The following is a 17,200-nucleotide window of genomic DNA, read 5'->3' on the forward strand; positions in this document are numbered from 1 at the left end:
AATTTGAAGTAAAGAAAAAAATAAAAAAATTTCAAATTTTGAAAAAAGTGCTTTTGAAACACAAAAACAAACAGAGTTTTACGAAACTCAGTTAAAAAAACATGTAAAAAATGTTTCATAAAAACTACGTTTTAAACTCAATTTTTTAGTGGGTCTCGCAGTATAAAACGCAGCTTGGTGTATTACCAAATACCTAACTGCGTTTTTTACCTCGTAAACGCAAAAGCTAAACCTAAACAAACAGACCCAATTTGTGTGTTTGGAATAATGTGTTATGAACGTGGTTGTGATTGCTTTTAAAATATTTTTTATTTAGAAATGTATTAAAATAATATCTTTTTATTTTTTAAAAATTATTTTTAATATCAGCACATCAAAATAATATGAAAACACAAAAAAAATATTAATTTAAAGCAAATAAAAAAATAAAAAAATTTTAATTTTTTTCAAAAACGCTTTTGAAATGCAAAAACAAATAGGGAATGATAACGATTGTTTTTTAATGTGCTTTTCATTCCAAAACACATCAAAATAATATTTTTTATTTTTTAAAAATAATTTTTAACATTAGCACATAAAAATAGTTTAAAAATATCAAAAAATATTAATTTGAAACAAAAAATATAAATATAAATTTAATTTTTTAAAAAAACACTTTTATAATACAATGCCAAACACACCCTAATTACCAAGAAACAACATCCCCGTACCTCCCGAAAAACGGGTAAGTGAAGACAGCTCGTGTTACTTTCGTACTCCATATTCTGTATCTCTCTGTTCTTTCCTTTTTACAGTCACATGTAATAAAAAGCCATTTTCAATAACGTTTTTCTAACATCGAGCTTTTTCGGCATGCCTATCAAATGTCTGATAAAATGCCTCAAAAAAATCACAATCGTAAAGTTGTATAAATGATGTACGTGAAGGCCTTCGAAGGGCATGAGTGGCCTTGGTTTGATAGATAGACTTTATGGGTTTATGGGCCATTTCAAGAAAGCTTATTTTTAAGTCCACTTTCAGAATGATTCAATGTGTTTGACATTGCTTGATTAGATTTATCTCTAGTTCTGGCATTTATTTATTTTTTTCATGTCTTTCAATTGCGTTAATCCAGTGTTGCAACTTGCTGTCATGAAAATGTTGAAGCTTGCCCCTTCAATTTTGTACTTATTGTAAACTTGTTCAGTTAACGCTAGAATCATTATGGAGATTGACAAAATTGCCGAGCTGAAGAGTTTTCTCAAGGTTCTTCCCCCAGTTGGATTTTGTTGCGTCTATGGCTCATCTCTCCATCCAAATAATAACGACAAGGTTTTGGATTTCATTTTTCCAATTCTATTGATTTTTTTCTTTATGCTTCATCTTTCTTTAAATTTTCAAAATCTATGGTCTTGTTTCTTAGTGACTATTGGTTTTGTAGTCATCCATGGTAGATTATATTATTGGCGTATCAGATCCCAAGCAATGGCATTCTGAGGTAGATTTATACTATTTAGAAACATATAGAGTGATGTCTCTCCTTTTCAAGTTCTGATATTTTTGTATATCTCATTCTATTTTTGGTTATCACACTTCCAAGAATATGGAATTGAATGAAGATCACTATGCCTCCTGGATGGTGCCCCTTGGCGGTGCAAAACTGGTGCCTCTCCCTCTCCCTCTCCCTCTCCCTCTCCCCCTCCACCTTTTTTTACTGCGTTAATCCTGGGACTATAACTTATTTATTATTTCAGATTACTCAAGTTGCAGATAAGATTGGTGTAGGAGTGCACTTTAATCCATTTGTAACATGGAATGACAAGGTATTTGCTAAGCATACTGTGAATTAGAAAAGGGAATCAGGTCTTACATGATACTATATATTCAGCTTGCCTTCCCTTGGCATGTCATTTTAGATCATGTCACGTTATCCTTATTCCAGTATTATCTAGTAACTTGTAAAATGTTTGATGAATTCATTTCAGATGCTCAAATACGGTGTTGTTAGGATGCATGACTTGGTTCAAGATGTACTGCATTGGGAGAGATTCTATTTGTGTGGTCGTCTACAAAAACCAGTGCGTCTTGTCTATTATTTTATACTTATCTTCTCTAGTCTGTTTTGTGGATATTCTTCTTGTTTGCTCAATGTTTTTTCTGAACCTTATTGGATAGGTTACATTGAACTTTTTTCATTGTAAAATAGACAAGAACTGAGATAGAATTTAATTCAGATTCATATTGCTGTCTGGAACAGAACAGAAATGAATTGAGTTAGAAAACCAAAATCTGTTGAAGTTAGGTTCAATTTTTTATATTTGTAGAATAGGCTAAATGAGTGAATTTGTCATTTCAATTCCAATGTTATATTTTCTTGTGTTATATTCATGTTATCCTTGTAGTCTCCATCTGAAAATAGCAGGAAGAATGATGCTTCTTCCAAAAGTGCAAAGTCTACCTAAAACAACTTGTATGATAATGTTTTAAATGGTGATAAGAATACCGTTGTGAAGAAATTATTAACTATTTGCATTAAAGGACTGGCTAGATATAGAAAGAGCATATTCCATGTTTATTTAGCACTTATTTAAAAGAATATTCAAATGACACCTTAGAATACTAGAGTGCATATAGGCTCTGAAGCTCGAAAGTCATGAACTAAACTCTACATGTTTCAATCCATGCCCCATAAGAATTCAAAGCCTAAAACCAAGCTCAGGCTTAGTTCATTTGATCATTGAAACTATCCAGATCCTTTCAACGAGCTGATTTACAACTTTTTTTCATGATCAAAGTCCCTTTTGTGTGTTTGACATGCATAATGTTTACTGCTTGAAATATTTCTGCTTAGAAATCTTCAACTCTTTTTCTAAGTTTTAAATTCTTCCTAAGAATTGTTAAGTGGTATGCTTACTCTTTTTCATGCCCAATTAAATCCTTGCCTCAAAGTTATTCTTAGAGCTTGCATATTTTTTACTCTCAAATTTTCTCATTTCTTGTCTCTGGCTATCTGGAAAACTGGAGGATTGTAGTTGGCTGACGGTAGTGTAAAATCAGCTCCTTCCATTTCATGATATAGATTATAATGAATGAAGAAAAGGGATTTATATAGCCAGCCATAGCTAGTCTGGGACTTGGGCTTTATTGAATTGGGTTAGGTATTTTGATTTGTGTACAGTCCCAAATTGGTGCTACTTGCAACTGATCCATGATATGCTATTCTGGTTAAACCAAATTGTGATATTCTTCCATGACCAGTAATATATCTATGTCTGAAAATTTAATTTTTTCACTGCCTTATAGACTAGGTAGATACATTTTAACATACTCTTTTCAAATTGTCTGCTTCTAATCAAAACAATAAGAATTTATGTTTAGCTGTGTACCTTGTTTTATGCTTTTTCTTGTTAGCCTTGCCTGCATTAGGTCTCATACTTCCTATGTATCCCTTGCCTGTTAATTATGTTTTTCCATTCACAAATGTCAACATTTCTTTGAGTTCTTTTTTACAGGTTCATATACTTGTGGATAATTTGGATATTGGAGATGTAAACTCTGTCAATCTGAGGGCTGCAGTCTCTGCTGCTCTTCTCCTTTTGCCATCCAAATTCACCGAGGTTTGTTCCTTTACTGGTGAACCATTATAGAGCTAATAGAATCCCCAACATATTCCATGCTTATGCAGGAAGATTTGTACTCCAAAATATGTAGCCTCTCATATATGGGTGACTTGCGCATGCTTTTTGCAGAGGATAAAAATAAGGTAAAGTTGCTTATAGCTTTTTTGATAGTGCTGATAAGCTTCGTAATTTGTGCACTTGAAATTTTATGATAATTGCTGGTTTTATTAACTACTTTTAATAACTGATTTGATCTACTAAGCATTACTTATGCTCCTCAATTACATCATTTAATTTAACTCACCGTGAACTGTCAAAATAATGGGTTAATTATTTATGAGGTCTAGGTTCCACCTCCATTGCATCAGAATTCTTTTGTCTTTGATGATGAATCATTATTATATTTCATCTATATGAAATGTTACTGGTTACTTTATCACGTTGTTTGGCTGTAATCATTGGTGTTTCCACTGATTTAACTTTTGTAGATATTGTTGGTGACTTGAATTCTTGTGGTTTCTATGATATTTGTGATTTACAACCTGCACTGCTGAAGTTAGCAAATGGTGATCATTTCTTATGATGGTTTGGAGTTTCTGCTGCTCATGCTTGCAACCACCTGCAGGTGAAGAGGATTGTTGAAGGACAGTTTGGTTTATTCCAATCGATGTATAAACCATTTCTAAAAGAATACGAGGCTAAAGAGTTACTGACATTCTCATTGCCTAATTCTCATCAGGCTACTATCTCTCAGGTTTATTCAAATTTTCATGTTCTCAATTCAAAACTTGTTAGATTTTGTACCTTCCATTGCAGTTCTCTTCTCTTGAGAACTGACAGTGTAATAGCCATTCAATCAATAATTATGCATCTATGGCCACAGTGTATCCAGCTAACAAATGCAGAAAGGCTTTTCTTTTTTCTTTTTGAGAACCAAAAGCTCATAATAAGAAACATTAAATTGGGGAATTAACATATAATACACTCTTGGGATTTTGAAGTTCAATCATTGTCTATCATTTCACATGAGTGGCAGCACTCGTTATCAGTGGCTTTTATTTATAATGCAGCATTTTTGGAAGAGGTAATATTTCCAACGTTTTCTTACAGTTGAGTAATGTAACACGCTGTAACTTCTAGCGCATTTTTAGATATTTAAACTGCTTTCCCTGAAATAATGCCTTAACATATGTATTGTTATGATTCTCGTTAACTTCTCATTAACATGTGTTTGGATTGACTACTCTGTCAATTGATATTTGTAAGCTTTTAGTAGATCCTTTGTTGTAAGCTAAAAGCTGTAGTCCTCAAGTCAGGCATTTATTTGTTGGCAGCACTGATATTTATGGATACATGTTTATATGTGCTTTAACATAGTCATCTTTCAGCACCATTTAGAAATTCTTATACAATCTCTCTCAAAACCAGGACTGCAGTTTATCAAGGACTCATTCCCTAGTTCATTCACTTCCTCCCCTTGTCAGAAGAAAAATGGGGATGAAGCTAGGAGAGATCCAAGTGCTGAAGGATTCTGGTATGATGGGTTTTTTTTTGTTTGTTTGTTTTGTATGGGTGTTTGATAAACTGAATGTTACTTCTCTATGATGCAAATTGTTTATCTTCATCTCTGGATTTTTCAAAGAACATAAATAAACTGAGTGATACTCAAATTCCATAATATTATTACCATACTCAAAAGATGATTTAAATATCTTGGCCCAAGCCTTGCATCAATTATTGTTTCTAGGTGACTCATAAAATTCCTCATTTAACCACTTGGGGACTAGACAGTTTTAATAACGTTGACATAAGTTTTGCAGGTCGAGTTTTACATGAAGTCGTGATTGGTTCAAGAGAAGAGGCTGCCAGGAGTATGCAGAGGATTATCAGGCGTACTGTTATGGTTTCAAGTGCAAGGCAGGCTGTCTCTGGTTTCCTGGCTGCTGGTGGTATTAATGCTACTAGATATCTTGCTAATAAAGTGCGCAAGGCTTGGAAATCTTGGACATGATGCAGCACATCTTCCCCCTCATTTCCTTATCCCCCCAGTTTTGTGCATACTCTGAAATAGTTCAGCCAGGTCAATAGTTATATTTTCTTGACGAGGAATCCCACTGGTGCTGGAACACCCCAGGTGCCTAAATTGCCGCTAGCTTATGCAGCAGATGAGTAGAAAGCATATGCATTTTTACTTTTATACCGAGGAGGGCGTCCCATAAAAAAAAATGGCCATACGTAGATGAGATGAAGGATAGATACTTAGCTAGAAGAACAAGCTTTATATCGCTGATCTATTTCATACTTTGTAGAGGAGCATTTCACTATTTCCTTGCTACACTTGTTATTGAATTTCTTTTTTCTTGGAGAGGAAGGTTTTGTATTGACTTGTATATCGCCTTATGCATCATTATAGTATTTAGAACATGTGATAGTTCGAACCCTTTTTTTTTTGTTCTCCTATTCTTGTCTGAACTTTGCAATTGAAGTCTTTATAGCAGTTGGCCTCAAGGGCAGGGTTGAAAACCTACCAGTTCATGACAGTATTTCTAACACTGACTTACGCCTGTCTCTATCTCAATAAAGTATTGAAATGATTGAGCAGCTTGTAAAATTTGCCTTCGGACGATACGGTTCTCGTGAAGAAAAACGTTCACTAGGTGATAGAAGGAATCATCCTCGAACAGTAGAACTTGCAATAGCAATCAACTTCCTGGTGAGTCACAGAGCGGGGCTCTTATAGAATGTTGATTTTTACACACCCCTTCATCATTTTCTCATACCGGATAGTATTTGGTAGCCCATAAAATATATATAAGGCATCCACTAAACTTATTTTGGGCAAACCATTGAATTGTCACCATCTAGATTATCAGCAATTTCAAGCACGCAAAATCCTCGCTTCTCCAGCGAACGCCAAAAACAGCCAGAGCTTGGTTTTACGTTCAAGATTTGTAATCAGGCAATGTGCAACCCAATAGATGAAAGGATCATCTCAACTGGAAAATATCATTTTTTTTATTCCATGCTTGTAAAGCAATTCGTTACTTGATTTTATGAAGATTTTACTTATTGGCCCCGCATTCCTTGAAAGTTGTTTCACGCACATAAATACATGTAGATTTGAGAAGAGATGGAGATGGAATCTTCACATTTAATAGCAAATCAAGAATCCATTCCTATTACAAATATGGCTTTCAAGTAGTTTCAAGCAATTCTTAGTTATGAACGCCTAAAACCAAGAGCCACCTAAAATTAGACCAGACAAGTCATCTGCTGCTGCTCAGGTATCTCATAATCTTAGATTCCATGACCGCTAATTGGGGGTAGAATCTATACACCATAAGTTCACTTGGAACTTGTTTGTTTGTTAAAAAGTGTTTTTTTGAAAAGCACTCTAAACTTTCACTGTGAAAGTTTCACATGTTTAGCTACATTGCGGAAAACTATTAGCTATAATGTAAAAAATTAGTCAACTGAATTCCCTTTCTAGTCAAAGAAAAACGTAAGTTTTAGATAGAAGAAAGTGTTTTCTGGTCTAAAAGATTGGAAAACACTTCGCATGAAAAATCAAAAAACTACTTCATTATTCTTATATATATATATATATATATATATATATATATATATATATATATATATATTTTAAGAAAACTACTTTACAAGATAACAGTCCCCATAAAAGCTTAACTTATATCATCTGCGGTTTACTTCACTAAGGACACACGAGAATATAATTATGGGTTCCATGGGAGAAATTGGTGGTGAGACTCAACATAAAAGTTATTGGACATTTAGCAAACAAGACTTCTTCCCAGAAGAGTCCTTCCAAAGCTGGGGCAACTACCATTCAGCATTGTCAGAGACATGTTTCCAGTTCAAGGAAAATTTCATCAGCTGTTCAGATGATGCCAATGAAATTGCGGAGCTTCAGAAACAGAGTGAGACTGAGATGAAACGCTGCCTCACTTGGTGGGACCTTAACTGGTTTGGATTTGGTTGTCATTGGAGCTGGTATTTTTTGTGCTCACGGGACAAGAGGCCTGCATACATGCTGGAGCTGCCATTGTCTTGTCCTATTTTGCTTCTGAAGTCTCAGCAATGCTCTCTGTATTCTGTTACACAGAATTTGCAGTTGAAATCACAGTCGCAGGTGGTTCATTTGGTTACTTGAGAATTGAATTAGGAGACTCTGTGGCTTTCATAACTGCAGGGAACATATTGCTTGAAAGCATCCTGGGCAGTGCAGCAGTTGCCAGGGCATGGACTTCTTACTTCACAAGTCTTCTGGACAGTCCTTCCAACTCTTTACGCATCCATTCAAATCTAGCTGAAGGTTTCAATCTCCTGGATCCAATTTCAGTTCGAGTTTTGGTGATTGCTGCAACAATTGCAATGACCAGCACCAGGGAAACTTCAGTGTTCAATTGGATAGCAACGACACTCAATACTGCTGTAATTTTATTTGTCAAGATTGCAGGTTTGCTCATGCCAATACATCCAATCTGAAACCATTTTTGCCTTTTGGGGTGAAAGGGATATTCCAAGCAGCTGCAATTGTTTACTTCGCTTATGGAGGCTTTGACAATATAGCCACCATGGCAGAAGAAACAAGGAACCCATCAAGACACATACTGTTAGGAGTACTTGGATCCATGTCAATCATTACCATTATATACTGCTTAATGGCACTTTCACCAAGTATGATACAAAAATAGATAGAGATGACCCGGACGGGCCTTACTCTGTTGCATTTCAGAGTGTAGGAATGAACTGGGCTAAGTAACTAGTAGCACTTGGAGCCCTCAAGGGGACATCCTTCTGGCAGGGGCGCCTGGACAAGCAGTGTACTACTCATATTGCACGAGCCCACATGATCCCTCCATGGTTTGCTCTTGTCCAACCAAAGACAAGAACACCAATAAATGCAACACTTCTTATCACCATTTCAAGTGCTCTCATTGCTTTTTTCTCAAGCCTGGATGTCTTGGTAATTTTTTTGTCAGAAAGCACCCTATTTATCTTCATGATGATGGCTGCTGCATTACTTGTGAGGAGATACTATGTCAGAGAAATCACACCACAAATAAACCTCTTGAAGTTGGTCTTCTTCCTGCTAATCATTATTGCTTTGTCCATGGGAATTTCTGCTTACAGAGGATTGAATCCCAATGGTTAGGCTGGATATGCTGTAATCGTTCCTTTTTGGTTCTTGAGGACTATTGGATTATCCATGATGTTACATCAACAGAGAAAGTCTTTGGGGTTCCACTTGTTCCATGGCTTCCATCCCTGTCAAATGCAATAAACATCTTTCTAATGGGATCTTTGGGCGCGAAGGCTTTTGAAAGATTTGGTATTTGTACAGTGGTAATGCTAATTTACCATGTCTTCTTTGGTCTCCATTCTAATGATATGGCTCATCTGCATCACAAAGCAGAATCAACAGAAGAAATATGAAGATAAGATTGCAAGAGAAGGAGCTTAAAATCATCTTCTTCATCCTTAAGTTACCAAACCAAATATTATGCGTCCTGATATTAGTATATAAACGATCATGTTTATTTTGAATAAAATAAGAATAACAGAGCAGAGCAGCATCTATGCAGAATTATTTCAGACCCAGCCTGTAAAATAACTGGCATCCTTGCCCCATCTTGCATAAATTTAACAGCCATACGGAGACAGAGAGCCCCATTACCATCACTCGATGTCATAGAGCTGTTACTGGCAATTCACAAGAAAAATGGCCATAATGTTCTCATGTAATGTCCGGTAACGGCCATTATAGGCTATTTGTGAAAATAATGGGTCGATAACAGTCTACTTACTAAATACTAATATGATTTTTTGCATTTCAAGTTCATGGTTTCACACTTTTTCACTCTTTTGATAGTTGTAATGCATTGCTTATATGATATTTAGCTACTAGAAGTGTTATTATTGTACATCTATTGTGAAACTATTAAAGAAGCATGCACGCTAAAATTTATTAAGAATTACAAATGATTCATGACAACCATAGCCGCAATCATTATGTAACACCTGCAAAGTCTCAGTCCTGCAACTACAATTTAAAATTATGACATCTTGAGCTGATCAAAGATAACTGACAACATTTTAATGTATCAACTTTTAGATAAAAAGCAGCAATGTGGCTTGCAAATCACATATCTTCCAAAATGTTTCCCTGTGCCTTGTCTTGTAATGTCCTAGATTTCATATTTCTATCCACTTACAAGAGATTGGAAATCTTCAATTTCAGGCTTTTCTATTCAGTATTCTAAGTGACCAAACTGAACACAAGAAAGCAAACAGAAAGCACAAATTTCTCACTAAAAGCATTTTCTGTATGCAACTATTAAAAGGGCACAGGGGTAAAAACTATCCTTGGAGAAGTCTTATTTTGTTTGATGATGGGTATGAAATAAATAAAAGCAAGAGAAAACTAACCAGCGTAAGGGCATTACATAAGAGAGAGCAGGTAACCATGAGGGGATAAAAAGAAGAAAAGGAAGACAAACCACTCTTGAACATTTCCACAAACAGTGATTAAAAGGCACACTAGCATACAAAAATAAAATTGGAAAACCCATATTTCTAACGATGAGCATTAAAAAAATAATCAGAAGTGAGAGTAAATAACCAGCATCTGTAAGTATAGACAAAAGAGCCAAAGAAAGTACGTTAACCACAAAATGATGAGAGCAAAAAAAGGACAAGAAATAAAAATAGCTTCTGACAACTCCAAAACTTAAAGAACATCAATATTCAGGGAAAAGCCTCCAATGCTGGAGAAAAAGATCCCAAGATAGGAGGTTCAATCCTATGAAAAGGAAGCTCCAGGTCCTCAGAAAAGCCATACTTCCATTCGACCACCTCAAGATTTCCCAAATCTTATGACTAATTTGTCCCCCCAAATCTTCTATTCCAGCTATTTATCAGCAACACAAGAACCATCCTAAGCATCATCAAAACAGTTCCAAAAGTTCAAGAACACAAAAGACTGCACCTCCTCTGGAACAAAGCCAAACAGAAAAGGTTGGTTAAACATTATCTTCATTGCACTTGCATAAAGCACCCAACAACCCACCATGAAATATGATCTCCTGATGCCGGAGAAGGGTCTCCCTAACTTCAATATCAAAATCCATAAAATTTAGATACATATTAGCAACTATGAAAGTCTTTCTAGATGTTTGCCGGAGAAAGCATAATACCTGCCACTTTAAACATTCATCCAGTTCTCTCAGTGCTCAAACCAACAACTTGTCTCCGGTGATTATCTATCTCCAAAATTAAAATATTCGCATACGCTTCCAAAGAGCTTTTGATTTAAAACCAAGCTTCCTGGGCCAAATGTCACTCATCAGGAGACCAAATGATATTCAAATCTATGGTGGCTTTTAAACTAAGCACAAAACCCTTGCAAAGAATATCTATGTCATATTAATTTTCTATTAGCTGCAGAAACAATTGGAAGAAAAGTGCATTTTTCTCTTTTGGGGTGGCCTGCCCTCATTTGTCATTATTATATGCCTTTGTTTAATATTCTTGTAATAGTAGCTAGACGGTTAGATTACGCCAAACATTTAATGTTTCGGAGAACTGAAAATTATAGGATCCTTTTGATCAGTTAGAAGGTTTACTGTGGCTCTTAATCGGGAAAAAAGGAGATTTTTTGCAGCTAAGCGGGAGAGGTAATTAATTGTAAGCCTGGTCTTCAATCAAGTGGCTCAAATGCCAAACTGGAGTCCTTTAAGTTCTTTCACAGGTATCCTCAGCAATTTCCTCTAATGAAATTTTAATTAGCTACCGGTTTAGATATTATCTAATAGAATGAACAGTGGATACAGGTGTATTCTTTCTCCATTGTATTTCCCCATATTTATGGCCACCCTAGTTTGGTTGTTGCCACCTTTTCTCTGCAACATGGCAGGGGTAATATCGTGGCTGCCATGTTTCTGAAAACCCAAATGGGAGGATTTAATTTGTTGGCTTCTACTCCTCAACTCATGTTATAGGATTTCGTTTTGTTGCTTCCACTCCCCAATTTTTATTTTTTTTCAAGACCTCATAACAGAGTTTTGGTAATATTCCGGCCATTTTTTTTTTTTTTTTTCATCACTTAGGCTCGTCTTGCCTTTGTTTCCCTCTGGGCACTTGTATATGGAAAACCAAACTTTTATACGAAGTCAAGGCCTTCACTTGGATGATGCAGACCATAGAACTAATACCAATGATATCTGCTTGAAACAGGCCATATAATGTAATTTTCTACTAATATGTGTGTTATACAAAAATAATAATGTGACAGACACAGAGCAATTCTTTTTGCACTGTCCAAACGCTAGGGATATGTAGCATATCTTTCCTCAGTTTGTCAGGGATGTTGGTGATCTCTGATCAAGTATAGGACCTTTCAGTAATGTCTTTTCCAGGTTTTGGGACAAAGAAACATCATAAGCCCCTGTAGAGATACACTGTATTTGAAGTTCTTTGGCGGATGTGGTTGGAGCAGAACTCTGAATTTTTCATGGATTTTTTCGCTTTCAAGGGAAACAACAATGAGATAAGGTGTTTTGGCCTCTACTCAGGGTACTGCATTCAGGGACTTCCAGTGGTGTTTCCTAGCTGAAATTCAAAGGGATTGGCAAACTCTATTATCTTAATTTTTCTTTCCTTTTCTTTGAAGGATGCATTCCCCAACCCCTCCCTCCCCAGTAGACCAACTTGTGTGTTATGAATATTGACAAGAACCAAAAGCACTTACTAGAAGAAGAAAAAAATAAATAAATAAAAACATATTTGAAGAAACATATAGTTACGTACCTCAAACACAATGTACTCAACTCCTCCAACAGTTCGTTTCAAATTCGTATTCACCAACACCTGCCCTGGTCACACACTCCATATAATTGTGACAGAAGTCTATGCTCTATAAGCTAGAGGTTCATTATGATCATATGAGCTTCACAAGAACGTCACAGAGAACCCTGTTAGCAAGAAAATAGGTTAGTATTAAATGCTCATGAATGATCATGCATTCAACACGCTCACACACATGCATGCAGAAGCATATATTGTAAAACTACAATCAGAATTAGAATACCTAAGGTTTGATAGCCAAATTAAAAAAAATATATATCATACTCAATTCAGGTTGAAGTATGATAGCAGTAATAAGCATACCAATGAATCATTAATACAGGATGCTCCAACACTTCTGAATGACCGCTTGAACCTTCTTAGGTTTACATAGATTTTCGACAACTCGTGCCCAAGTAGAGGGTTTTGGTGGCAAAAGCTTTTGCAGCATCACTTCTACAATTTTAGATGCACCTAAAACTCTCTGTCGCTTTAAAAGACGAACCACAAGCTCATCTAGAAACTCCCTCCCATCCTGAGGTGGGTCCAGCTTCTCTCTCAACATTCTTAAGAATATGGTGCATGTAACCAAGTCAGGATCACATCCCCGATACAGCATGCTATTTAAAAGATCAATGGCACGAGGGATGCTACTCTGCTTGCACAATGTATTCAATAGTATGTTATATGTGACCACATCTGGTTGAGAATCAGGTCCCTGACAAAGCATCTCATTATAAAGTTGCATAGCATCTTCTACTAAGCCAGCAATGGAAAGGCCATTAATCATTGAACTGTAAGCCACAACATCAGGCTTACATCCTTTGCCCAACATCTGTGTCCACACCATCATAGCCTCCTTGACTTTCCCATCCTTGCATAACCCATGAATGAGTACACTGTAACAAACCTCATTCCGAGTAAAATTATGCTTTGCCATGTCTTTCCACACTTCAACAGCTCTATGGCTATTACCTGCCTCAAAGAATCCCTTCATCAGCGAGCTACAGGTGTATGCATTAGGTGTGCAGCCCTTATTAGTCATCTCAGAAAGAACTTCCACCGCATCATCTGGCTTTCCATCCCGGCATAAACCATCAATAACAGCACTATATACAATGGTGTTGAGCTCATATCCTTTTACTGTCATCTCCTTGAACAAATGCATTGCCTCTTGAGATTTCCCCTCTTTAAACAACCCACTAATTAGTGTTGAGTAAACATACTCATTAACACAATACCCCCTTTCCTCCATCGAAGCCAATACACAAGCCCCATCAAGAGCTCTTCCTTGCTTAACAAGTCCATTAATGATTGTCCCATATGTGACCACATTAGGCACACATTTACTCGATACCATCCGATCCAAAAGACTAATTGCCTTTTCCAGCTTCCCTTTCAGACACAAACCATGAATAAGTGTGTTATAAGTTACTTCATTAGGAACACATCCTTTAAGAAACATGTTGTCTACAAGCTTCGCGGCCCGTGATAAATCACCCTTCTTACACAAACCGTTGATTAACACATTGAACGTAACAGGACTAGGAAAACAACCATCAATTTGCATCTCATCCAACAGCGAAACTGCCTCATCAATCCTATCCGCCTTGCACAGTCCATCCATCAATGTACAATAAGTGTACACATCAGGCTCACATTTCCTAATCGTCATGTCTCTAAACACCTGGATCGCATCATCAACTAATCCCACCTTACACATTGCCTTAATAACCAAATTAAAAGTAAGTACATTAGGGGATATACTGACACCTTTGGCACCGATAACATGATTATAAAACTCTAAAGCACGATAAAACAAACCCTCTTGTATAATCACATTAAGAACCGAATTAAAAGACTTTACAGTTCTTTTACACTCAAATTCACAAGCCATTCTATCAAACAAGTCAACAGCTTTTTCAGGCAAATGAGCTTTCCCATAAGCCTTAAAGATAACAATGAAACATTTCTCAAAAATCACTCTCTTTTCGCACTTCATTCGATCCAAAACCTTCTCCAAAGACTTAAAATCGCCCAGATTTGCATAGTTATTAATGAGGGAATAAAAGGTTGAATCACCCAACCTGTAAGAACCCATTTTGGGGCCCGACTTGAATATCTTATCAGATATTGGGGGGTCAGGTTCAATGGCATTTTCTTGGTCAGTGGTGTTACAGTGTTGAGTGTGGTTTAGGGGTTCAGTTTCAATAGTTTTGGTGGATGGAATGGCATGAGCTGAAAAGTTAGAGTGCATAGAAAGAGAAAGGAACTTACTTGGGAACGAAAACAAGTTGTTGAGAGCCTTGAGGATGGAGTTGGTGTTGAATGGTTGGCATTTGGGCATGGAGTTGAAAGGGCGGTATTTTGGTTTTGCGGTTTGTGAAACGTCTCTTCAACTCTTGTGTCTTGTTACAGAGAGTTTCGAGGGTTTTCTCGGTCATTCATGCTAGGGTTGTAAACAGCACGTTCATTGTAGCATTCACAAACAAAAAATTAAAAAAAAAATCGCATCCTTCTAATATTTAAATTGTGTTAAATGTGTGGATTCAAGACTATTATATAAGAATTATTATATATATATATATATATTGTTGGGATTCCAGCTTCCCCATGCGCGGACCGGTGGTGTACTGATTTTTGCTCATCCGAGACTAAGCACACTGACACAATATTTAACATGATTCGGCAAAACCGCCTACATCCACGGGAGAGAGTCTATATTATTATAGATAGAGAAAGGAAACAATACAAATACATGGAGGAGGAGGATCACTTCACTCAAACTCAACTCCCAGCTCTCTTTGCTGCACTTGCAGCTGCTGCAATGGCAGCAAAGCTGCTGCTGCTATCATTGCAACTCTTCACTTTCTCTCTACTCTCTTCACATTCTCACCCCTTTTTTGTAATTGTGCTCTCTCACGTATGCCTATTTATAGGCAAGTATGGTGACTCCTCTTCTTCAACAACAACAGCTGCACATGGGTTGATACATTTGTCAATGGTGGGTGCAACTACCATTGACAAATGGTAACCCTACTTCTTAGGGTAGGTTGTCCATTAATGGTAAATCCCAACGTGTGTGTGTATTTGCTAGAATTAAAAAGATTTATAAAAATCTTACTTCTTATAAATGATAACCTAACCTATGGTTTGAATCTGGTGACCAAATACCAAATAATTGATTTTGTGTAGCTTTGTTTCTTCACTTTTCTTTCGGACAATGTTAAGTTCATTTGTTGTTTTGCATTGAGTTCATCGTCTTAATTTTCGGGAAAAAAAATTATATTTGTTTTATGAAAAAACCATGCTGGCCATCCTATAATTTAGTTAATATTGCATTTATCTATCAATTATTGAAAAATTATACTTTCAACTCGAATTTTAATGCACGCGTATTAATTCATATCTATAGTTTAATTTATTTTACACAATTTTCCCTGTATTATTTGTAGGTAGTGGGCTAATGACATGATTATGAGGAAATTTTCGTGATTTTATCCTATAAAAAGCTCTTAATTTGTCAAAGCGATGAGAAAGCTCCTCAGTTTCTGAATGACGAACATCTGATTCAATTGCAATTCCTACCTTTTCCGAAGGTTTTGTTTTTGCCTTTTTCAACACTCGAGGAATGCTACAGGAGGGAGAACTGAGAAGGACAAATTGGCTCCCCGAACTCCATCAGAACCTTATGGAATTATCACTACTAGTTATTGTTAGAAGAAACATTAGAAGGTTTGGAAAATATGGATTCACACAACGTTTTTATTATTATTATTATTAATCTCGATTTATTTTTCGATTGCATTTTTTTTTTATCAAATTAGTAATTGGTTTCTTATGATCTATCATAGAAAAACACAATTAAGATATATAGGACCAAAGTGTAAAGCATGGCAAATTGACATGGTTAGTCTAAAATCAATGCTACAAAGTTCCTTTTGATCCTCCTATTTTCATTTTTCTTCTATTACAATCCTTATTTTTGGAAAGTTTTATTTTAATTCAAAGCTTTATTTTTCTTATTTTTATGTCTCTAATTTCAAATAGAAGAGAAAATACTATTGAAAAATAGTGAAGGAAAAAGTGTTGTCGGTTGGCTGAAAATCAGATTCTAGCCACAAATATATATATATATATATATATATATATATATATATATATATATATATATATATATATATATATTTAATGTTAATGAGTTCCTTTTTAGACTAAATGATTTCCTTTTATGTATTCTTTGGCCTTCGTCCTGTCTAAAAAAATAAATTAGGGTCTCATAAGTTTTATGGAATAAAATTGATTTTGCATTTTGAAATCCGATTTTTCATATGGGTTTTTTTAAGGTCTTTAGAGTGTTCTTTAAATGAAAATTTGGTTGAAAAATAAGTTCAAAAAGTTGGACATGATTTTCCAATCACCGTGGTCGGCATCTGAGTTTATGAACGACAGGCATTTATTGTAACAGACAAGATATCATTTGTTTTTTTATAGAGAAAGAAAGTTTTATAGAACAAAGTTGATTTTGTATTTTGAAACCGATTTTTTTCAAGTTTAAAATTATAAATGAGATTTTTAAGGCTTTAAAGTGTTTTTAAAATGAAAAATTAGTTAAAAACGAGTTTTTAAAGTCAATTTTTTTTAGTATTTTGACATTATAGCTGGACCATTAAATTGACCAGAATATATTAGTTATTTAAGTGGTTTAAAAATAACGTTATAATTAATAATATTAA

The 17,200-nt window shown here is 35.5% G+C and overlaps 2 protein-coding genes and 1 pseudogene across 16 annotated transcripts; 2 read left to right on the forward strand and 1 right to left on the reverse strand.

Annotated features, from left to right (window-relative positions):
• Window positions 1-669: 669 nt before the first annotated feature.
• Window positions 670-6,040, forward strand: LOC133693935 (uncharacterized). 3 transcript variants are annotated; one of them, XM_062115326.1, is made up of 11 exons: window positions 670-724; window positions 1,187-1,311; window positions 1,421-1,477; window positions 1,580-1,642; window positions 1,734-1,802; window positions 1,965-2,057; window positions 3,492-3,596; window positions 3,665-3,742; window positions 4,225-4,353; window positions 5,028-5,133; window positions 5,420-6,040. In XM_062115326.1, the coding sequence occupies exons 2-11, from the start codon at window positions 1,204-1,206 to the stop codon at window positions 5,608-5,610; spliced, it is 999 nt and encodes a 332-aa protein (XP_061971310.1). In that variant the 5' UTR covers window positions 670-724; window positions 1,187-1,203; the 3' UTR covers window positions 5,611-6,040. The 3 variants fall into 3 exon arrangements, 2 of the variants coding, with proteins under 2 accessions (XP_061971310.1, XP_061971316.1); XR_009842206.1 differs by lacking the exon at window positions 670-724 and having other exon boundaries at window positions 746-1,311; window positions 5,420-5,708; window positions 5,811-6,040; XM_062115332.1 differs by lacking the exon at window positions 670-724 and having other exon boundaries at window positions 744-1,311; window positions 5,036-5,133; window positions 5,420-5,578.
• A 1,214-nt stretch (window positions 6,041-7,254) lies between these two features.
• Window positions 7,255-14,978, reverse strand: LOC133680035 (pentatricopeptide repeat-containing protein At4g20090-like). Of its 13 annotated transcripts, none has more exons than XM_062102898.1 (5): window positions 12,789-14,978; window positions 12,429-12,592; window positions 10,817-10,946; window positions 8,982-9,020; window positions 7,255-8,888 (listed from the first exon to the last, which is right to left on the reverse strand). In XM_062102898.1, exon 1 carries the CDS (start codon window positions 14,809-14,811, stop codon window positions 12,799-12,801), a length of 2,013 nt encoding a protein of 670 aa, XP_061958882.1. In that variant the 5' UTR covers window positions 14,812-14,978; the 3' UTR covers window positions 7,255-8,888; window positions 8,982-9,020; window positions 10,817-10,946; window positions 12,429-12,592; window positions 12,789-12,798. The 13 variants fall into 13 exon arrangements, with proteins under 13 accessions (XP_061958882.1, XP_061958859.1, XP_061958894.1 ...); XM_062102875.1 differs by adding an exon at window positions 10,690-10,731 and having other exon boundaries at window positions 7,255-10,613; XM_062102910.1 differs by lacking the exon at window positions 10,817-10,946.
• Window positions 7,549-9,056, forward strand: LOC133680098 (cationic amino acid transporter 5-like; annotated as a pseudogene).
• Window positions 14,979-17,200: the final 2,222 nt, after the last annotated feature.

Source organism: Populus nigra, chromosome 1 (assembly GCF_951802175.1).
Source record: "Populus nigra chromosome 1, ddPopNigr1.1, whole genome shotgun sequence".
NCBI classification, from domain to species: Eukaryota; Viridiplantae; Streptophyta; class Magnoliopsida; order Malpighiales; family Salicaceae; genus Populus; species Populus nigra.

Bases quoted from the DNA above. Each gene is read 5' to 3' on its own strand.
- LOC133693935 (XM_062115326.1), top strand. From the start codon at position 1,204: ATGGAGATTGACAAAATTGCCGAGCTGAAGAGTTTTCTCAAGGTTCTT. The intron at 1,803-1,964 runs GTATTTGCTAAG...AATTCATTTCAG, and splicing joins TTGTAACATGGAATGACAAG to ATGCTCAAATACGGTGTTGT. The intron at 3,597-3,664 runs GTTTGTTCCTTT...ATGCTTATGCAG, and splicing joins TGCCATCCAAATTCACCGAG to GAAGATTTGTACTCCAAAAT.
- LOC133680035 (XM_062102910.1), bottom strand. From the start codon at position 14,811: ATGCCCAAATGCCAACCATTCAACACCAACTCCATCCTCAAGGCTCTC.